At 37.6% G+C, this 23,771-nt stretch overlaps 3 protein-coding genes across 3 annotated transcripts in view; 2 read left to right on the top strand and 1 right to left on the bottom strand.

Moving 5' to 3' along the window:
- The first annotated feature begins 47 nt into the window (after positions 1-47).
- On the top strand, positions 48-6,318 carry LOC137283276 (cytosolic Fe-S cluster assembly factor narfl-like). Its single transcript, XM_067814725.1, has 8 exons — positions 48-133; positions 867-959; positions 1,268-1,426; positions 1,641-1,770; positions 2,802-2,936; positions 3,872-4,193; positions 4,999-5,139; positions 5,913-6,318. Exons 1-8 carry the CDS (start codon positions 68-70, stop codon positions 6,307-6,309), a joined length of 1,443 nt encoding a protein of 480 aa, XP_067670826.1. The 5' UTR covers positions 48-67; the 3' UTR covers positions 6,310-6,318.
- A 718-nt stretch (positions 6,319-7,036) lies between these two features.
- Positions 7,037-12,664, bottom strand: LOC137283277 (glutamate-rich WD repeat-containing protein 1-like). Its single transcript, XM_067814727.1, has 6 exons — positions 12,420-12,664; positions 10,965-11,245; positions 10,337-10,547; positions 9,626-9,768; positions 7,977-8,174; positions 7,037-7,399 (listed from the first exon to the last, which is right to left on the bottom strand). Exons 1-6 carry the CDS (start codon positions 12,613-12,615, stop codon positions 7,070-7,072), a joined length of 1,359 nt encoding a protein of 452 aa, XP_067670828.1. The 5' UTR covers positions 12,616-12,664; the 3' UTR covers positions 7,037-7,069.
- Positions 12,651-23,771, top strand: part of LOC137283273 (coiled-coil domain-containing protein 154-like) — a 77,552-nt gene continuing 66,431 nt past the window's right edge. Inside the window, exons 1-2 of the mRNA XM_067814721.1 lie at positions 12,651-12,816; positions 23,194-23,279. Of these exons, the coding sequence (XP_067670822.1) occupies positions 23,245-23,279 (35 nt within the window). The 5' untranslated portion in view covers positions 12,651-12,816; positions 23,194-23,244. The remainder of the gene's footprint in view (positions 12,817-23,193; positions 23,280-23,771) is intronic.

Raw genomic sequence — 23,771 nt, 5'->3', positions numbered from 1 at the left:
ATTCAGATGGTTTTGCATAGAAATACGTTGTCATCTAAATAGTATATACACATTTTAGAAAATCAACATGGCCTCCCAGTTCAGCGGAGCACTTCAGTTAACTGACTTAGACGATTTCATTACGCCATCACAGGTTGTTGACACTTTATTGACAGTAACAGTTAGTTGTAAACAGTGCGTTTATCGATGTTTAACCCACCATACCATTGAATGCACATTCCTAAGAATTGGACGAACGAAGTTTATGTAACCAGAAATTATAACGTGCTGTACTAACTACTGACCCACACTTTGACTGTCAGTAGAACACTTGGTTGTGACATAAGCCTGTTTGAGGTGAAAATCGACAGATCGTTTCCAAAATGTTTGGATGAGTTTTTCCTAGTATACAAATAGCTGGTACTATAAATAGATTAAAGAGAAGGAGAAGTGTGTTTGTCTTGCAATATGACAAATACCCCACGTTGAATTCATTGGAGGAGAAAAGATTTTGCAGTGTCATGGGTTTCTTTTTTTTATATTTCATTAGAGATCTTGTAATAGTAAATGCACGTGTAAGGTGGCATAAAGTTGTTTTAATGTTGTTTTTTTGTGTGCGGAAAGAACTCTGTTTAATAATATCCCAACTTTGTCCAGGTTACACTTCTAAATATTTCGACTTCAATTAAAAGTGGTTAGAGTTTCAGTGATGCATCCAGCACCTTGTAGGGAGCTTTCCCTACCAAGAGTTTATATAGCTTGCCAACCATGCCACATTGTGGTAGAGTATCTGAATAAACTGAGGTGATAAGTTGAAACGCTCACATTCTCAATGCTTTTTTTTCCTCTTGATATGAAGAATGCTTCAGATCCTTTTTCTGTTTCAGGAATGCATAAAACCTGTCAAAGTAGAAAGAAAAGTAGGGAAAGTTGGAAAAATACAGATAGGTGATGATGGAAGTTACTCATCAATCACTGATGTAAGTATAACTGACATAACATTCTGTGCAATACGTTTTCCCTTTGATATGCAGGTTTAAGTATTAGTGTGATTGGTGTTACAAATAACTGCAATATGCAGCTCACATCTGATGACATTGCATATCTCATGATGCTTAGATGTACTTGGAATTATTCATTTCATTGTATTAATATTTAGGATTTATATATTTCTATTGTAATTATTATGTGCTTCTAAAATTTTAAATTTTGACATAGCCCATGTTTGACAAAGACTAGAATTATTCAGTTATCAGAGACTTGATTCATTCCCCATTTTTATTTCAAGGATGGTGTAGAAACAAAACTAGAAAAAGCAAAGATAACTCTGAATGACTGTCTGGCCTGCAGTGGCTGCATCACTTCTGCAGAGAGTGTTCTAATTACACAACAGAGCCAAGAAGAGCTGTTCCGTATACTTCAGCAGAACAACACACTAAGGCAACAGGTGATATTCAGCAGAAGTGTTTGACTTTGATTAGAATTCAGTTGTATTGGCTCAGCTGGTTTGAGGCAGTCCTTTCTGAGTGAGACATACTTTTCAGAAATAAAGCAACAACTCTTGCACACTTCAATTATGTATAGAGTGTTTAGTTTCCATCTAATTCTGTTTAAGTTGTAATAGTTTGTGTATTTACATGATATATGTATTTCGTTCTCAGGGCAAAGTAGAAGATGTGAAGACCATTGTTGTGTCCGTGTGCCCCCAGGCCAGAGCGTCTCTGGCAGCTAGATACAAACTTAATATGCAAGAAACTGCCCTAAAACTCACAGGTTTCTTCAAAGGCATAGGTACTTATTTCATGATGTATCAATGTATGCATTAATGTATGATTATGTAGCTGAACTGCGGATTACTATTCAGGGTTTAAAATATTGTGTACACCTCAAAAGGGACCTCTGGAAAGACTACTTTTGGGGTATGGTGAATTCTCTTTTTAAAGATACTAATATTTACCTTGAGAGGTGTTTTGATGTAAGGGCAGAGTTTTCAACCAAGTATTAGAACCTAGACTGGAACATCACTCCCACAGTAATAAAGAATATTTTTCCATATTTCTAGCTACAATATTGTCACCAAGTGTTATGTGGAGTAGATTTGTGAGTGAGTGCAAATGACATGGATTTAAGTTATTGAGAGGTTACATACAAGGAGCTCAAACATTTCAGTTCAGCCATTGACGTAACAAGTTTACGAATCTGTTGTTTGCTATATTTTTACTGTCTAAGTAAACATAGGCTCAGTATTATTCATGACAATGCCATACTGAGCCTAACAAACCCCAGTAGAAGGTTGCATCAGCTAACCTTTTAAATTGATCAATCAGAACACAGCTTACCAAATCGTGAAAGTTAACATTTGCACATACTGTTTGAACCTTTACCTTAAAACAGTTGTGAACGATTCTGAATACTATTTTCTGCATGAAGTGATACACAATTATTCACAGCAATCGCTGAAATGTGTTTTTGTAAATATTCCAGGATGTCATCTTGCACAAATATAAGCTAATAAGAGAAAATCCAAAAACACTTCACACAGAAACTTGAACTGAATTTTGAAGAATTGTATAGATTCAACTAGTCATTACTGATTTTGAAAGTGAACTGTAAGGCCTGCTGGACCCTAAACAGTAGCCGTTGCGTGATTGGTTAAGTCCGTTCAGCTGTCTCGCGTTTGATTGGATGGTCATAGGTTGGTCAAAGGTTAGCTGACATATCCTTCTGCTAGGGTTTGTTAGACTCAGTATTGCAGAGCAATGAACAATACTGAGCCAAAGTTTACTTAGACACAGTTTGTTTATGTCCTGGTTATATTTTAGGTGTTCACCACGTGTTTGACACATCCTTCTCTCGGAACTTCAGTCTGATTGAAACCTGCAATGAGTTTATAAGACGGTACAAGGAATCTGAACTGAACAAGAAGGCAGTCCCCATGTTGGCATCAGCATGTCCTGGTGAGAATGGTTTAAATGAACACCCGTATAGGTGGATTCATTTGCTGTGGATTTATCAATATACAAAAATAGGACACTTCATCTTTTCTCCCAAATAAATGTTGTACTAGTATACTGACTGACTGAGCACTATTCTGGTATTATCAATGTACCCAGCTTACAAGCAAGTAACATTTCTATGTGCCCTGCAGAGAATGCCAAACAAATTTGGTACTTCATGGTAGTAATTCTATATCTCGAAGAACATTGAATCATGTAGGATGTATGGAAATTACCAATGTTTTGCGAATGCAAATCGATGGAAGGGAGTTAACTTTCAATAGTTTTTCTTGTTGGCAGCAAAATCAAGCGATGATTACAAAACAATTTGTACCTGTGCTTCAAACAATTCAAAATTAACATTGAGGTGTTCAGTAAAATAATACATTGTTCACAGGTCCCTTAGGACCCATGGGTTGATGTACCCTCAACGTTTGTTTACATTTACTTGCCCATCGGACTCAGGAAACATAAACAAGCATTATGATCATGGGTTTGAATGTCTGTGTTAATAAGTAAGACTGTGAAAGAGGTGACAACTTACAGATTTTTGAGATAACCAGAGGTGAACTGTGACGAAATGTTTTTACTCCATTTCTAAATGTTTTTCTCAATACTTTGCTGTGTTTAACTTACACTGTCTCTTTGGCTCAGTCACCCAGAGCCAGCTCTTGTTGTTTACAGAGCTTTGCATCTGTGACTGTTGTTTGTAATTCCAGATTCACCCAAAAAGTTATTTCTAGGTTTTGTAATCGCTGTATCCATGCCTTGGGTGGTGAATGTCTTAGGTAATTAATCAGTTCAGGCTTTATTCCCATTACGGAGCTGCCAGGAAGTGTTACAGCTAAAGCTACTGTTCAAAGCAGTATTAGAGCTCTCTCACTATTTAACTCAAGGCTGGATCTGTTACGCCGAGAAGACCCATGGCTCATACATCCTCCCTTACATCAGTTCCACCAAGTCTCCGCAACAAATCATGGGATCACTGATCAAGGACTACTTTGCCTCTTTGCACAACTTGCACCCAGACAACATCTATCATGTGACAGTGATGCCATGTTTTGACAAGAAGCTGGAGGCATCCCGTGCTGACTTCTACAACGATGTGTACAAGACCCGTGACGTAGACTGTGTCATCACGTCGGGGGAGGTGGAGAAGATGCTGGAGAAGGAGGGTGTAGCATTGTCAGATGTAGAAAGCCAGTTGGTCGATACACTGTAAGCCTCAGTTGCCAGTCATGATATTAGAGACAAATGTATGGTACAGGGCCCCATTTTACAAAACTCTCATAAGTCTCAGATATCATAACTTTTGTCGTAGTAGTTGTATCTCTAATACTGTAACATAGGAAGTACAAATACTGCGAGACACTTTATGAGATCTTAGGCATTCAAGACCTTTGTGAAATGGGGCCCTGGTGCAGATACTTTATGAGGTTGACACATTCACTTTTGACTCATTATATAGATTTCAAATCATTTAGACACTACATTTGTAAATAGCACCTGGTTAAAATCAATGATTAAACAAACTGACTGAGCAGAGTTAAATGGTTGGAACCACATGATTTTGAGGAACACATTCCAGTGATTCCTAACATGCAGTCACCTTTATGTCTCTTCATTAATTTGTTCAAGCATTTAATGCTTCATTATACAGTGTGGAAGCTGTCTAAACCGGCACTCATTGGGACTGAAGAAAATCCGCTTTAAACAATGTGCCGGATTGTAGAGCTGATGATAAACGTACAAGCCACAAACAGGACTGAGACTTTCACCAATGTTGACAAATTGCCAGATTGGACAGATGCTGGTTCTGAGAGCTTTCACTGTACTTGTTATGACAAAAAGTAGATATTTTGTTTGTGGTATCAACATGAAATTCTTTATGCTGTTGCCCTTTTCCCTGAAGGATGTTGAGAACATTATTTTATGTATAAACAGAAACTATTTATGTTTCATTAGAGTGTCATAAGTTTACTGCTTTTGAAATAGATGAGCATTCCAGTGTTTTCCTTCTCAGGCTCAGCAACAGCCTGGGTGAGGATGAACTAGCAAGTCATCCTGGTGGAGGTTCTGGGGGATATCTGGAGATGGTTGTGAGGCATGCAGCCCGGGTACTAGGCAACCAGGAGCTCCAGCAAGTGCAGTACAAGGTGCTCAGGTAGGTGGAACATGAGTAGCTACAGTCCATGGTGCTCAAGTTGGTGGGACTACAAGTTGCTCAGGTGGGTGGGAGTACAAGTTGCTCAGGTGGGGTGGGGTTGGGGAACTACAAGGTGCTCAGGTGGGTGGAACATGTGTAACTACAGTAGGTGATATACATCCTGCTACAAGTGTTGCAGTCAAGGTACTCATGTACTTGGAATACAAGGTGGAAGTGCAAGGTGCTCAGATGGGTGGGAGTACAAGACACTCAGGTGGGTGGGACGTGTAACTACAGTAGGTGATATGCATCCTGCTACAAGTGTTGCAGTACAAGGTACTCAGAATATAAGGTGTTCAGGTTGGTAGGACTACAAGGTGCTTAGGCAGGTTGAGAGTACAAGTTGCGCAGGCAGGTTGGAGTAATAGTTGCCACAGCTGATGGAGAGCACAGTGCTGTCGTAGAAGGAGTACATAGTGCTAAGGTAGATGGATTATATTCTGCAACATCAGGTAATGAACAAGGCACAGAAAATGCAATACAAGGTTTTCGTGTTGGTAGAGAGTGTGCTTAGGTAGGTGGAATGCATGCTGGTGCTTAAGGTAGAGTACAAGATGCTGAGAAATGCCTTGAGATACCATCTGGAAGATGTCAGTACAGGTTAGTCATTTAGTGACAACAAGAACCTGTTGTTTATCATCTTCTGTTAATTGTCACAATTTGAAGTGTATATTCCAAGTAGTATCATTCTGATCAAGCACATAAAAGCACTTCATTTGTTCTCCTTTCAGGAACCAGGACTTTCAGGAAGTAGTGTTACAGTTGCCAGACAAGCCCCCACTGAAGATGGCCTTGGCGTATGGCTTCAGGAACATTCAGAATATTGTTCAGAAAGTGAAGAGAGGGAAATGTCCATATGATTTCGTGGAGATCATGGCGTGTCCCTCAGGGTGCACTAATGGTGGTGGCCAGATCAAACAGGAGGGTGACAGTGCCAAGGAAAGACTGAACAAAGTCAATGAACTCTACAACTCAGAAAAGACTGTTGACCCTTTCTGTGAGGAGAGGATAAATAAACTGTACACAGAATGGCTGGGAGGTAGTGACTCTGAGAAAGCCAAACAGATGTTGCATACCAAATATCATGAGGTGGAGAAAATGACAAATGCTTTGGCAATCAAATGGTGATGCAAAACATGTTTTACTTTTAAGCCCTACGAACTTATTACTGTGCACTTACGTCTTTCATTTAGGTAAGTGCTGTCAGTTGGGTACATAAATAGCTTTTGTAAATGATTGTTGCAATGATGCCCTAACTTACAGGGATAGGTTGTGAAACTGATTCTTGGTGTGTGAACATTAGGCTTCACTTGCATGAGATGACTGCAGCAATCACTCTCAGTAACTCTACCATGTCTACACACTTGTTATTTAGTTATGGATATTTATTGAAGGTTATGAGTTATTCCATTGAGGAAATATAATTTTTACTCCAATAATATTCATTGTATTCTCAATACCACCCGAAAAAGGTAGTATGTAGTTACCTCTCTAGGAATTCTCTTTTCAGTCTCTCCCTCCGCCCACAGACATTTTTTGTTTAATTAATAACTTAAAATTTACTAGTAGGATTGTTTTCAAATTTGGAGGACCACCTTCTTTGTCTAAAGGAAAGTTGTCATGCCAAAGGATCATGATATTAGTGAGATTACAAATAAGTTAATTTAAAGTCCATGGCAAGATACCAATCCTATATCATTGATATAGAAGGTATTTCTATGTACTGACCAGCTGAATTTGTACCTATGTTTTTGAGGATGAGTGCGTTTATGAGGGTATATGACTATATGGATGTGGAATTGTATACATAATGCAGTATTTTACACTATCATGCTACAATAAGGAAAGAGCAAAATATCACATTCACTTTTATTGTTTCCCTGTCGTTTCACACACTTATAGTCCTGAATATATTGAATCCACTGTGAGCTGTACTGATGATCACTCCAGGTATTTGTGGGTGCCAGTGAACCTCTTTAATGTCTGTCTGACCTTGGTGAATGAACAACAACTGTGGGGGCACATCTGGCTCCCCTGCCTCTCCTGAGACACCTTCTGTGGCCGATGCTACTTCCTTGTCACGCTCCACACTTAAGTCCCACAACGACACCTGGTCATCTGACCCTGACGCAGCATACACAGAACTGTCCTTTGGATGCCACTCTACCGACGTGATGGGTGCCGTATGGTGCTTGAACGTTGCAGCTGCTTTACCTGCCTGCAATTATGACACACATGTTCTCTTACCAAGCTGGATCCATCACAGATACATGATTATAAATGTTTCTCCTTTGAATATGATGTACTATAAACTGTATGCTGAATATACTGAAGATGCAAACATTTGAACCAACAAATAACAGTTTTTCAAGACCCATGAAGATCTGGGTTAGAATTGATCTTCACTACTCATGCTTGTTATAAGAGACGACTAACAAGACCAGGTGGTCAGGCTCACCTACCTGGTTGATATATCATCGTATCCCTATTGTGTGCATAAATGCTCATGCTGTTGATCACTATATTGTCTCATCATCATGAATCAAATATTTACAGCCCACCGCCATGTGGTTGGAATATTGCTGACAGAGGCATGAAACTAAACCGACTCTGGTTTGATGCATTGAGTTTAGTTCTGTTTCACACTGCTTTTAGCAATAATCAATGGGGGATACCAGAAATGGACTCCACACATTGTACCCATGTGGGAAATCAAACCCAGGTCTTCAGCATGATGAGCAAATGCTTTAACTTTAAGGCTACCCTACCGCCCTGTTTTATACAAGGATACAAACCTGAAACTGTCGTAGGTCCCAAACCTTGATCATTCCATCATCTCCGCCAGACAAAATGAAGGGCTCATGTTGGTTCCAGTGGATCACATTGATGTCCCGATCATGGGCATCTGTAACTGTCAGCATGCAGGCTTTCCCCGGGGCAGCCCGGGCATCCCATACTCGGATTGATCGATCAACTGAGCACGAGGTGAACACCTTTAAAAGAAAGCATACAATATCCATCACATACCATCAAACCCTTTCTGTTGTTTCGTTGTTGTTTAATGGCAATCAATATTCATCAATATTCCAGCTACATGACACCTAGATGTAATGAATCTGAAGTTGACTTGGTGGTTTATGGTAAATTCTGTTGATGCTGGGTATTTAATCACAAAATAACCCAATCACCAGGACTGACCACACTGTCGGTTTAATCAATTTCTTGTAAGAGTTTGACCTGAAAGACTCTCTAACCCAGAATGACATGAGGTAGTGAATCTCTGTTATCTGTAGGTATTTCCAGTGAAACCAGAAAAAACAGCTGGTATGGAGTTGTGTCCCTTTATATGGTGTTGACATGATGAACTTTAACCAGACAGTGTGTTGTGTTTCAAGATTAACAAGGTTTTGCTGTACAGAAACATTAGCCCGACATTAGTGAAAAGTTTACATCTTTCCACACAGTGTAGAAGCAAGAGAGAAAAGTGCATATCGTGAGATAGGATAAATTAAAAACTTGGGATTAACATGCCATATATTCCATCTAACAAACTGACACAACATCACTGTGCTGGCCCATTCACATTGTACTTGATCATGTCTATTTTCGCAGGATGAAAGAGCTCAAATACTCATGAAGATCCGGGGTAGAACATCCTCAAAATCTTCAGGGTATACGATCCAATAAGTCTCCACTATACCCTGGACACATCTACAGGTAATTGTACTACCCCTTTGCTGGCTCTGCATTCTCACAGTAGCCAATCAAATATGTTACATTACAACCAAGCTTGCCAGTGTCAACGAAGATAGAAGATAGCTGCGAAGGTTTCAGATTTGGGGAAAATCATACAGTCAAATTAACAGGTCAAAATCTTTAAAAAAATATATGCAAGAACTCCTCCTACCTCTTTTAGAGAACCTCTGCATGGTTTGTGTTGCCAAGTTTAATCAGATAATTTAAAAAGTGAAAGTGAGTTGTGATTGCTTCACTCAAATTCCCAGTACAGACACCTGATTGGATAAATGGCAAGTCAAGGGAGAGGATAAATTTATCTGGACAACCTGTAGATGCGTCCAGGGTATAGTGGAGACATATCGGAACATATACCAAGGAGATATCAAGGAGGGGGTTAGAACTGATCTTCAGTAACCTCTGCTTGTCAAGTAAGTGGTCCTGACTGACACATCATCATACCCCAATTGAGTAGATCAATGCTCTTTGTCTGACTTAAACTCTATCATTTACAGACTGGTGTCAACTAGCTGTTATATTGCTGTGCACAGCATAAAACTAAACTCACTTACATACTGATTCCAGTAATCTGAGCGGACCCGTTATTAGCTAAATATCTCAGATTACAATCTAAAAACAAACCAACCACAGGATGAAAGTTCCATATTTTATACACAGAAACGTAACTACGAAGAAGGTACATTCTCACATTATCCTCATTAGGTGACCACTGCAAATCTTCCACAGATGCTGTATGGCCAATGAATGGCCGCTGATCCACCTTCCATGTCCCGTCTTCAAGAGGGCTCCATAAGTGGATGTGTTTGTGACAATCACCACTCAGCAAGCGACCTGCAAAGAATTAAGTTAAAACAATATGATGGAGGGGATGTGTCATTGTGAAAAAATAGTATAAGTATCATCTCATATCAACTGAACATAGCTGAATAGCATGGCAGGAAAGTTCTGTAATGATGGCTATGTTTATTTGTTAATAAAAGTTGAAGATGGTCACCTGTTAAGAACATTATTAACCAGTATTATCATCAGGGTTTTATGCAACGATGTGCGTCCAGTACGCACAAACGTGGAGAAATAATGCAGAAAAACAAATGACCATGTCCAAAGGTATGCAAAATATTATTCACTGTACCCACAAGACATCTATGTCATTGTAAACAGTTGGTTGATTCTTTCAGAGCAATCAGTGATTCATTCCATTCACTTATCAGAACATACAGTTCTCTACATTGTTGCTTCCACATGTTCAAAGGACCAACATACTGTCATTAACAACTCCTAAACTAATAACCGGGGGTGCTGGACACCAGACCCCATGCCTGTGAGTTACAGTAAAACCCACATAATTAACAGCAATGTTCAACTTCTCAAGTTCAACACCATTCATGCACGGCTTTACCTGTCACTGTTGGAGACCAGTCAAGAGCAAAACCTTCAGTTTGGTGACCAGTGAATGTAAAGATGGGAGGTGGAGACTCTTGATTCCTTGTGTATGTTGCCATAACACCAGCATCTTTCACTGCGTCTAATGGCCGAGTCAAGTCCCATATATGAACTTTCCCAGTCTCTGACCAGGATGCTGCTATAGATTTCTGCCCAGCATTGGTTGCCTGGAAAAAGATCAATTAGTTAGTGAGTTCAGCTGGCAATTTTCCAGCAATATCACGGCAAGGTACACCTGAAATGGGCTTCACACATTCTACCCATATGGGGACTCAAATCCATGCCTTCGGTGTGATGAAGAAGCATTTTAACCATTAAGCTACTCTGTTGCCTCTCTAAAAGATAACTGAGGCCACAGTAAACGTGAGTGACGCTATTGTTTACTGTATAAAACATTAATAGATATTACAACAATTTCTTTTCTGTTATTATTCATGAAAATGAGCAGCTAATTTAATAATGATATGCAGAAAGTACACTGGTCATGAAAAACAAAAATATATTTGATCTTGCACTTGAAGTGCATCAGAGCAATGGAATCCTGAGAATTCAGTGCATAAATAATTCCGTCCTCAAAACCTTACTCGTATTCTGTTAACATTGCCTCTGTGTTTCACCAGTGCTGTCTCCAACTCAGGTGTTTCACCATCTTCCTCCTCATCCTTCTCATCATCGCTCTCTTCATCCTCTGACTCTTCCTTTTCTTTCTGTGTTTTGTGCAAGTTAGCCATCTTCATCACAATCACATGGTTTGTGTGGCCTCTTTCTGACTGGGTTCCAGCAACACAGTAGCAAGTCAGAGGAAATGTGTCTCTGTCATCACCCAAATCATCCCGCAAAATGTCAAAACTTAAGCAAGGAGCACCTGTGGACATACATTAATACCAAATATTACTAAAGGCATTATTATTGCCATCCTCAATAATCTCCAAGATATATGTTCCGATAAATAACCACTAGTACCCTGAATGCCATAGCCTACTGCTCTACAGCCCTACAGGATCAGATGAGACATTATAACCAAGCTTGTCAGTGTCAACAAAGATAGTGGATGCAGCCACAAAGCAAAGTGACTCAGATTTAGGGAAATAATCATACAAACTGACATGTTCGAAAGTTTTAAAATATATGCAAGAACTCCTACCTCTTTCACGGTACCTCTGCAACAACTGTGTTGCCAAGCTTAATCGGTAAAATACAAGCATATTATGATAAAAGCATTTTGATTGTTACACTCAACTTTCCAGTGTAGACACCTGAATCGATAAAAAGCCAGCAAAGGAATGAAATCAAATTATCGGGACGAACCATAGATGCATCCAGAGTGCTAGTGGAGGTTTATCAGATTGTGTGCCATTTAGATATCCAAGGACGTTTAATTCACTGGATCCTATTAACAAAATTAGCACATCTTCATCATGTTAACTATATCATGTACATGCAGTAACATAATGGGAATCATTATCACTTACTACTGCAACAGGGACACATATCAGATACTGAAATAATACTTTTTAGATATGAAATTGTACATTCTTGGTGTTGTTATTTTTCATCTGAAACTAGAATCATGACTGAAACTCCAAACATTCATTTAATACATTAATCTATTTTACATTTTAAACATTTAACCCCTTCAGACGTTCATTCATTTCACATTGGCAACAAGCATTTGTTTTTCAATTCCAGCATATATTATACATCTGAAACATTCAGTCATTTGTTGTCTTTGATTTCAGTTTAGAGAGCAAAGCTTCAGTCATCTGCATGATGTGTGTTTCAAATCATACCTGTTTTCAATGGGTCGTTTCTACACATCACGAACACCTGATATTTGAAATAAAATATTACATTGGGTAGTGATCCGCCTATATGATTTTTGACTTGTACAGTTGATTATGAACTAGTTCGTACGAATTTCCTGTATCCATGGGTACGGATTGTCCAGTTTACATTTCAATATGAAATGAAGTGTGAAAAAAGCTTCATAGTGTCCACGATATTTTGTTATTGTATTTTCATGATCGTCGCTGACATACCAGTCTGAGCTTGGTGGTACATTATGTAGGCCGATTCATCGCAGACTAATTCTTCGTCATCGTCCATTTCCCCGCCAGGAAGATAAACTCTTGGTTCAGCGTTCCCCCCTTCGTCTTCTTGCATCTCATCGTCATTTTCGTCTCTTTCCTCTTCATCCCCTTCCATGTTTACATCATCCTCGCTGTCCGACGCCATTGCGGAACATGTGCTCGTAAATCGACCTTCACCTTTTGAGCTACTCTCAACTTTGACCCCATTTTGTACCCAATCAAAACAAAAGAATCTCGCATCCATTCGATACACATAAACAATATGGCCGGCGTCGGCTAATTGATACAGAACGGTAAACTGATTTTTGCCGAAATAAGTTAATTGGATTCTTCAAATGAAACAGCAGTAAGTGAAACAATGATGGATTATGTGATGTATCAATTTCTATGGATACAGATTACTTTTGCAGTACGTAAACCTTAGGAAAATGTCAAAGTTACAGTATCTCTTAATTTCGTTATAGCATGTTTGGTCATGACGAGGCGTTTGGCGTTATTTTGACCCTTAAACACATATTGTTGCATTGTTTCAGCCTAAAAGAATTGTTTTGTTTGTGTGTGTGTGTGTTTGTCAGGTTGATTTTTAGCTCACCTTTTGTAATAGACACTGTTCATGATTGATTGGGTCTGAATATTTGCCTATTCCCTTGAGAGAACTGAACATCTGCATCAACTCAATTTCACTGAAAGGGCTTCAGTATCAAAGAATTACACCCTTCAGTTTGTGTTTGTTTAATCATATTACTTGCAAACTCATTTAGTTATTTATTATTTACAAGTGTACTATTCACTATAATAATGAAGGGATTAATGACTTTGAGAATAAAAGGCTGTAGACTTCATTTAGTGCAATTTTTCACTTGAACATCGGAAGGTGATTCTCTGAAACCCATGACATTTTTTAGCATTTTGGAGATTGAAAAAACCTCACCATTTTGTCATGTTTCAGTCAAAATTACCCTGGAGGAACTGAAGGCTTGATATCAGAATATATTATAGGAAATTATCCTACTCTGTGACCCAACTGATTTGCATGACACCATACCCCAAAGGACACTAGTCTTAATGTCATGATAATTTAAAGGTTGCATGTCCTACAGGTGAATAAGGCTTCTGGCACAAAACAATTGTTATAAATATTGTTTTTCACTGATGAAAACAAACAAACTGGTTCAATTTCTCAGGAAAAAATTTGCAAGTGCAAGATGAACAAAAGGTGATAGAGGACAGTATTTCTTTGATGAATCAAAAGATGCTTCATGACTTCATCTTTCACATGTTACATGAATGTATATATATTTTTTTCAATGCCACCTACTCAATTCACCTCATGTCAGGTCAGGATGATAGGTCTGATGTATGAAGTCAAGCTCAGTACCTTTCCTTGGATGAAGATGGAATAAGGCTAAGTGTTAAACTGAGACACAGGTTCAAATCGGCATATACACACACTATGTGTGAAGCCTATTTCTGGTGTCCCCTGCCACAAAATTGCTGGAATATATTGCCAAACATGACATAATGCTCAAATTACTTATTCCCTCCTTTGATTTTGAATCCTTTGAAACTACATGTTTTAACGAAAGAAAATCAGGTGAATTTAATAGCATAATGTATTGTCAGGCACCATTCACAAACGGAGGTCAACAAACGGACATGAAACATACTTGCACCTGATGCAGCCTTAAATAATATACTTGCTGACATAACAGGTTGCACCTGTTGCTCAAAATAAAACTATCTATAATGCTTGACTTTTGGTATTGATGACTTAGAGCATCATTATAGCAGAATTATTCTTTTTCTGTTAAGGTCCTTTTTGCATATTTTATGAAATGTTTTGACATGAACAGTATCAGTCAATTATTTACTGTCCATATTGTCATCAGTCACTGCTCCAAACCAGTTCCTCATCATTCTTTGGTCCATCAGATGTCCATGTTTGTTGAAAAGTGAAAAATGATCGTATACTGGGAACATGTTGTTGATGTGGGTTGCATTTTGCAGCTTCAGGTCGCACCAGTGCAAGTTCTAAATGCTTTAAACTTTGCATATATTAATGTTCTTCACTTGGACCTTATCACTGATGAAGCTGAAAATTAATCTTGAAATTTGTTATTAAGAATTTTTGATAATTTAAGTAAAGTACATTATGATGTGACACTTGACTTGAAGGCTACATCTTTGATTTTTTAAAGAAGTCAGTTTAGTCAAAATATTATTCCTCCTTAGTATTGAGTGGGCACAGGTGGCCCAGTGGTCAGTGCAGTTTGCCGGGCAGAGTTGCACCCCTTAGACAAAACCATAAGCTTTGTCCTTGTTGACTTCATACCAATGGCATTTTAAACCAATGGACCGATCCAGTACAGGCCGATAAGCCCCGCACACTTCTCTTTTGATGTTAGGGAGGACAACCACTGACTAATAACAATGACCTCACTGCCAGTGAAACATATGTGGTAGAGAACGGTGTTGAAGAATTCTGCTTGAGGTAGTTTGTTATCCGTCATTTGTGAATGATATTTAAAGAGAAAAGTTACACATACATGTATTTTACTTTTAATATTAACTTAGTTGACACACTGTAATTGGCGAGTGAAAATGAATTACATGCCCAATGAAAAATCATTTCAACCAGCTACTGAGTGTAGGAAGCGTATTTTCTTTCGAAATAATCAATCTATCTGTCATTTCTCTGAACTGACGTGTGTTGTTTGTTTTTTCCCTCTAAAATTCCCATCGTAATTTTATAATAACCGTGAACACAATCATGTGTTCTAGTTGCAGATTGTTTCGGTATCTATGAATAGATTGTCTCCACTGCGCGTGGCACCTTCAGTTCGATCTTTTATGCAATGTTCAAATTTTGTGAAATCAATAATAGGACATCATGGGTTTCTACCTTTGATGAACAAAGCAGAAATATATTTCACATCTACTATTTTGTGCTCCTTATGTTCTGTATATATTAATGTAAACAAATCAATCACAACATGCCTCTTTGATCTTATTTAGGGAATCTGGAAGAGACGATTGGGCTTACCCAGGAGCAAATATTCAGCAGCTAATCTGCAGCAAATCTTAGTAAAATTTCCCTCTTCAAATATGTAAATCATCCCAAAATGACACTGAATATATGGAAATGTATATTTTTTAATCATCCTCTCCAATTTATTTTTCGATGTGTACATTGTTGTGGAATCCTAATTTACCAACCTCCACAATACTGGGCTACATAAACTGGCAGTGTTTATGTTCAGGTATATAACACCACCATAACACAAAGAAGATCCACCTGGATACACTTTACACCTGTACACTGACCCATGTTCCAGAAATAGGAAAATCTCTGAACAGAGGATCCACAGTTACCAAAACAATTAATTAGGTTTCTTCGGAGATAATATTATTAATGTACATAAGGTGCAAACAATATATATTCTAAGTTAAAGCATTTTGTCAATAAAATTACATATGGACATTATTTGTTTTATTACATCTGAGACCATATCCCTGGAGGACATAACACTTATTCTGATATATTTCTTTTGCTGAGATACTTATTAGAGTCATCAAAAATATATTAAAGTTGTTTCAGAATGTGACAAAAGTCATAACAAAAGCTAAGGAAACACATGAAAATGTCCTAAAGGTTTCACATCCTGCAAACTAGTGTGCAATTTAATATGAAGCTAATGTTCCAAATAACCATCAACAAACCTTGAACAATTTGTCTAAAACCAACATCTTAATAAACACCACTTTGACTCAGTCATGAAACATTGGTTACACCTCCTCAAAAGCTGATGATGTCTGAAAAGTATTACATCAAATCTGGGTTAAATATATATTTCAATATTCATTCCAGTGACATGAATAGTCAGCTGATATTTTGTAAGTTATTCTGTTCCAAGATTGAATAATGCCTGACCAGGGTTAAATCCAAAACACAGTATTTGGGGGTTTTTTTGTGGTCTTTTTGCTTGTTTTTTATATTCAAACTCTCTGGATGTTGAAATATCTCTAATATGAGTTGTGATATGAGTAATCACTTTCAGAAAAATCTTGGTGGTGAATGTATTACTTTAAAAAAGATCCAAGAAATTAAGTTAGTACCAAGTGATTGCTCTGCCATGATATGTCTGTAGTGTCACAATTCCTGGTTCTGCTTTAAAATCACATGAATCTGTCAGTTAGGTATAATTATTTATAACTGATTAGATTATTATTTACTTTATTACCGTTTTATGATTAATAAATTACGCAGGATTCTTGAAAGATATCTTCATTTCCAGTGAAGTAATTAAAATGACAGATTTGATTACTGTATTACTCCTAAAATGAACCAATGTACTTCACCTGCATGCAAAAACATTATGTCATAACAAAAAATTAAACACAATTAATGTACTCTTAGTTGAGGAATACAAGTTTATTTAATTCCATCCAAATTATCCCAGAAAGTCACTATTCTTCTCGCATAGTTTTTGTATTTCAGTTCAAGGTGACATCTCTCCATAAGAAATTCCGAAATATTTAAGGCATGGTTTTATAGATACTCATTTGAAATACTTTTGAGATTTTGTATATTGCATGATAGGTATCTGCTGATATTGTCCCTTTGAATCAAAATAATACTCCTGAAATATTTTGCACCACTAACAGATACTGTACTACAGAGTAGCCTTTCTGAATCGTGCTTTTGAAAGTTGATAACATCCTAAAATGTGTGACAAATTTAAGAACATGTAAGATCGAAGGCAACAATATCCACCACGTTGTTCTTTAATGTAACATGTTTTGCTATTTTGGTTGTCCCTAACGGAAATCAGATCGCTGTCAGATTTGTTTACACTTGGGGAGGGCTTTCTTGCCTGTCTCATTTCAGCTTTTTGGTCTACCAACTCAATGCCCAGTTAGTAAGTTACAAAAATTGTCTGTGTTTATATCACTTGGAAATCTTAAACTGTTAGTTGTTGTCCTCTAATTGGTAATGACTTCACACAAGTGTAAATGTGTGGAAATTCATGCAAATTCTCAACTTCGGACAGACGTAGGTTTCAAGAATAATGGTGCTGACAGTTGATTGATGATTGTGAGGCATAACGCATTCCTTGATCTGCCTGAAATTTTTTGTCTTGACCGTAATGGTTATGTTGAAGGTATTCATCAAATGGATACAGCGATTGTGAATGACATAATTCAAAGCTCATCACTTCAGGGCCTTGTTTGACCCCAGATATAGGTCTGACAAATCCACAATGCACACCCCACCTGCTGATTGGCCAAAATTGACACATGTGACAGTTTTGACTAAATCAGTATATCATCAGAGTAGTATACATGTAACTGCATCACTTCAGGTTTTCATCTCACGCATCTGAAACTTTGTGTTATGTATACAACCGAATACTGTTCAAACGGAATACTCACTCACTCACTCACTCACTCATTTTCAGTAAAATGGCAGTAAAATGGAGATATTTTTCACTGGTGTCAATTTATAAGTCACAGACTTCTTTTTAAAATTCTTTAATGAGTGAATAATTACACTGAGGTAAACAGACCCCTAGATGCCAACTGAGTATGCTTTAAGGACCTACATGAAACTGTTTACATGGTTTAAAACAGTTACAAGTATGTCTAGTGAAGCTATATGAAGAGTCAACATCTTCATGACTGTTTTCAAGAGACGATCCCTTCCCAGTAATGTTGATAATTTCGGTGGTTTTCCGAACATGTAACAATTTATCTACATTCTTTTTTACTGTGTATCTTTTTTGTTATTGGATGAAAGGTCAGGAACTTCTTCCATTGCATTACATTTATTTCTTTCCACAACACTGTTGCATGTAAATTGTTACATACATAATACACAAGAATGACTTTGTTTTAAGTAGTCATCAAATAGCTTTTGCTGGGAATTTCTCACAAGTTAAATGTTATAAGTTAGGTATTGCATGTTAAAAAATTGATTACCTCTCATCTATAATTGCAAACATTTGCACACCTTCACCCATACTTCAAGGGTTGCAAATATCTGTCCACTGGCTTCTTGAATACATATGTATACTGAGGCAGTAGGGACGTGTATGTATATTTTGCCTGGATATGAAAGGAGGCTGTATTAAACTCACAAGTCCAAATCCATGAATGGATTTTGTGTCGATACGGAAGCAAAGTTATTTCTTTGACAGAATGTGTGGTTTGTACCTATTCTATGAGGACAAATGAAATTTGAGCGCTTCTTGTGTTGACCTCAACATTCAGTGCAGGTTTACATAATTAACATATCTGAGTCCGGTTTATATTGCCTTCCTAAATAACAAGCTTCCATTATTTAAAACATGGTGCCACTGAAAAGCAGTCTTGTGTGTTTTGTTTTAAGCATGCTGTTGCTAGGCCCGAAGTTTAGGTATTGTTTCTCAATTTCAGCATGTTCAATCTTGTATTTACACATGCCAATGTGCAATTTTAAGAGTTTATTTTATCTAGCTTAGTAGGAACAAAATGTCATTACCTAAATTTGTGTGATCATCATTATGGCACTAGTCCCAGATTTACCCTGAATACAATTGGGTTATCTGTCAACACAGAGACATGTATTTGGTGAGGATGGCTGAGGATTTCTTGCTTATCAGAGACTGAGGGGTAGCCTAGTGGTTAAAGTGTTCACTCATCACGCCCAAAACCCTGGTTCGATTCACTATATGGGTGCAATGTGTGAAGCCTATTTCTGGTGTCTACCTAGGGTGATATTGCTGGACTATTGCTAAAAGTTGCATAAAACTTAAGTCACTTACTCGCTGGCTGTCTCCCTCCCTCATGGTTATCTAGACTGGAAATTCATCCCACAATAATTAAATTTTTATTGTGTTCATTAAAATTCTGGCAATCTGATTGGTTAACTGGGAACATTTCTTTTGATTTCATTTCCCAATGAATCTGAAAAAATAAGTCACGCCCACCGAACCGGGCTACTTTCGGACCTGAGGAATGTCGGGGAATACCTTTACACAGCGAGGGAATTCCCTTGCACTTGGGTACCTTAATGAACTTTGAGTAAACATTGAAGTGATACATTGTGGTTAACATAAACAAACAACTCAAGATTATCCGTGAACGTTAATAACGTTGCAACGCCTCGACAAGAGCATGCGCACGTTGGAACATCAGTTCATGGCATCGCAATCCCAGTCACATCACAGCCTCTTTCTACTTAAGCAAATACTACAATCTCAGTTCCACTAACTTCATATCATCGGGCTTCATTTCCATTTCTCACTTTTCAAACTGTCTCTTTCAGTTCGCAGGTAGTAATTCAAACATTTGAACTTGAAACTTTGCCGATACCGGGACGCGTCACGTTGAGTTGTTCCACTCTAACTTGCCGACCGATGTTAGCTTGGTTGATTGACAGCTGTTTGGGGGGTGCTCTATGCTGATTGGCTAATGGTTTGGTAGGCGTGTCATTTTATGTAAATGAGTCACCTGAGTCATGTCACGCCATTACCGAATTCTTACACCGAAAATGTTAATCGGTGGTAACAAAGATATCTGTTTCGATGAATTTGATTATGTTAAGAAAATATTGTTAACAGGGTATAGTATTTGTTGCTGAATTTAATTATAAGGATTGACTTTGTATTTATTTCGTTGCATTGAAGTATGAAACTAAAAACCAATGTGCAAACTTTTGTAAGAATCCGCTACGCGGATTCATACAGTTTGCACATTGGTTTTTAGTTTCATACTTCAATGCAACGAAAGAAATACACAGTCAAACCTTAATTAATGTGATTCATATGAGTGACATATCTTTCAAAATTGAAGTGGCATTGAACCAAACTACATATGATGTACTGTAACAACCTTTTACACAGTTTTGGCATTTTTATTTTTTTTGTTTTCCATGGAACATTTTGGTGTTAGTGTAATGGTGGGATGGGCTTCATTTCCGGAGCAGAACTCAAAAACCGTTCAATATTTTTCTGCAAGTCTTGGTAGATATGTGTGGCAGACCCCAAAGTGATGCCTTTTGCTATTTACAGCTTTTTGTGATTTATTATTTTCTTGGTTTCCATAGAAATGTTTCAGACTTCGTCTCAAAATGGAGGAATGGACTTCGTTTCCGGAGCAGAACACAAAAAATGTTCAATATTTTTCTGCAAAACTTGTTACATACATGAGTCAGAACCTTAAGTGGTGCATTTTGCTATTTACAGGGTTTTGTGATATATTATTTTCTCGGTTTCCCTGGAAATGTTTCTGACTTCGTCTCAAAGTAGAGGGATGGACTTCCTTTCTGGAGCACAACTCAAAAACTTCTAAATATCTTTCTTCAAAACTTGCTAGATATGTAGGGGAGACCCTAAAGTGGTGTTTTTTGCTATTTACAGACTTTTGTGGTTTGTCATTTTCCCAGTTTCCATGGAAACGTTTCGGACTTAGTCTCAAAATGGAGAGATGGGCTTCGTTTTCGGAGCAGAACTCGAAAACTATTCAAGATCTTACAGCAGAACTTGACAGATATTTGAGGCAGACCACAAGGTGTTGTCTGTTTCTATTTACAATGTTTTGGTATTTTTACTTTTCCTGGTTTCCACTGAAATAATTCTGACTTAGTCTCAAAATGGAAGGATAGGCTTCATCTCCAGAGGACAACTCGAAAACCATTTGATATCTTTCAACAGATCTTGGCAGATATATGAGACAGATCTTGAAGTGGTGCCTTTTGCTGTTTACAGATATATGGCATTTATATTTTTCATGACTTCCATGGAAACGATTCAAAAACTTAATCTAAGAAAACATCAAGTAACTGTCAGATGATTTGTCCTTTCAAATATGTAGGGGCCGGGCTTATATGTCATGTTCTGATGACTCTTGTTACTTCGGAGATAAATGTTGTGTTAGCCGATTTCCAGGTGTTATTGAGTATTTGAAGGGTGGGAATATTTCATTGGAAACATGCGTGTGTTGCTGTCGGATCCAAATGAATTTCCATGCTTCAAATATACAATAAACACACAGAAATTGGCCAAAACATGATGTTTATTGACATTGTAAACACTTAAGTAAACCAAAAGGCCCACATGTATTTTACTGTGTGCATACAGCTCATTTACATTGAGTACTGTAAAGTACTGTAAAGTGTCATCAGCTGGCCATTTAAGCTGGTTCCCATGGTAGCATCTGGAACTGCTCATTTGTGATGTCATTTCAACTTTATGTCACGATATGAATTGAATGGTGCAACAATACCATTGTGTCTGATATTTCTATGTGTCAGTACACAGCAAATAGACTTCCAGTTTCTGGGAATGAATGCCATTCAAATCACTTTTTTCAACCAATCAGATTGCAGAACACAGTGACTTTTGGTTTACAATGATGTCATAATATTTCTTCAGCAAGTACATAGATGTGTTATTGACATATGTTTTTAAATGCACTAAATGTTTGTGTGATATCCTGTGGTTCAACTGTTTAACCTAGGCCAGACCAGTTTTATTTCTTGTTTTATGGATCCTGTGGTTGTATATTTTTTAAGAATTAAAACAAAAATGTTGTTTTCATTTCAAATGGTATTATTTGCCCAAAATGAAAACTTGCCAAAAATGTTTTTTTCATTGTTTTCTGCCCCATATACACATCATAAATTGCCAAAAATAAAATATGTTAGCATTTACAAGGAACATTATTTTGACTGGGGATTTTTTGTAAAACATTTCCTTCATGCCTTTAGGTTTTCAGAGGAAAGAATCCTTAAAACAAGACATATAATGTGTCTGGCCTTACCTTATTGTATAATGCTTTCATTGTTCTTGGTGTGTAAGTGTTAGAAAAATCTCTTTTATCCTGATAGAATTGTTGCCAGCCACACAATGCAGCAGACAAATATTGTTCAGAATGTTTAGTATAAAAACTTGGGAAGAAATAGGAATGGGAAATGTCAGCCTTTTGTTTGTTTACATTTTCGAATCCAATATCTCAGTAAGGACTTTTGGCATAAAATCTTTACTAAAAGCAAATGAATTGAAAATTTGGATAGTTATGCAACAAACTTGTACAGATTGTGTAGTGGTTGTGTGTTGGCGGAGATGACAATAGCTGATAGAATACAGTATTGGTGTTCCAGGTGATATATTCTGACGTCAATTCCTCCCTGCCTCATCCAATGATGCGACTCATTCACACAAAACACTGAGTGAAAACAGCCTTGGTTTATTATGGCAACCAGTGCCACCAGTGCTTAGTGCATAACCACAAACATACCCCAATTTTCCATATTGACATTTTTCAGTCGTGATATTTAGAGACATCCATGTTGTTTCCTATGCTTGGGACAGTTGTATAGATTATTGATTCCAACATAGGCCTGTTCAGTGTATAAGCTTGCTGCTGATTTTCATCAAGCATTGGATGTATTTACACAAAGCTGGGCACACTGTCCTGTTTCTAGGCAGAAACTGCTGTTTATCAATAAACTTTATCAAACAGAAAACTCTCTTTTCATCATGAGAATAGACAGAGTATTACCAAGGGGCAGTTTACAGATGGTTGGCACTCAGTTTATCATTGTAAAGTCTGTTAGCTATTCTCTTGACTCTACTTTGAATTTTGTCGTGTCCAGTGTAGTAACTTCATTAAGTTCTGTTTGTCGTCTGTTACTAGTTTAAGATTTGGGTATACAGTTCTTCTTTTCATTTTCTTTGACCAGTTCTTGTTACTGATGAGGATTACAGCAGTTTTGAGGACAGAGCTGTGATCCATGGTCAGACTGAACATGATGCAGACTAAGCAAAAGTAAGTATCATAATGTCAGTAGTTAGGAAGATATGACATGTCGGCAGCCATATTTGGATGCAAGTCAGATGGTGATATTCACAGCAGCCATATTGTTTGTCAATCATAAAAGAACAAGAGATAGATAGATGCTGAGATTTTGAAATATGTGTTTTTGATTTGTCCAAGGTCATGAAGTGCAGATTCCTTGTGATTGAGTTATGAGTTAGTTTAGTTTTACGTCACACTCAGCAATATTCCAGCCATATTGCGGCATCTGTAACTAATCGAGTCTGGACCAGACAGTCCAGTGACCAACAGCATGAACATCGATCTGCACAATGTGGAATCAATGACATGTGTCAACCAAGTCAGCGAGCCTGACCACGGAATCCTATTACGACAAGCATAGTCACTTTTTATGGCAAGCATGGGTTGCTGAAGGCCAATTCTACCCCAGGACCTTCACGGGTCTCTGTCAGTAAAAGACAGCTAGGCATTGTCACTATTTTA

The sequence above is a fragment of the Haliotis asinina genome, chromosome 5 (genome assembly GCF_037392515.1).
Source record: "Haliotis asinina isolate JCU_RB_2024 chromosome 5, JCU_Hal_asi_v2, whole genome shotgun sequence".
Lineage (NCBI taxonomy): Eukaryota > Metazoa > Mollusca > Gastropoda > Lepetellida > Haliotidae > Haliotis > Haliotis asinina.
The sequence above is the reverse complement of the archived record's forward strand: the minus strand, read 5'-3'. Positions and strand labels throughout refer to the sequence as shown.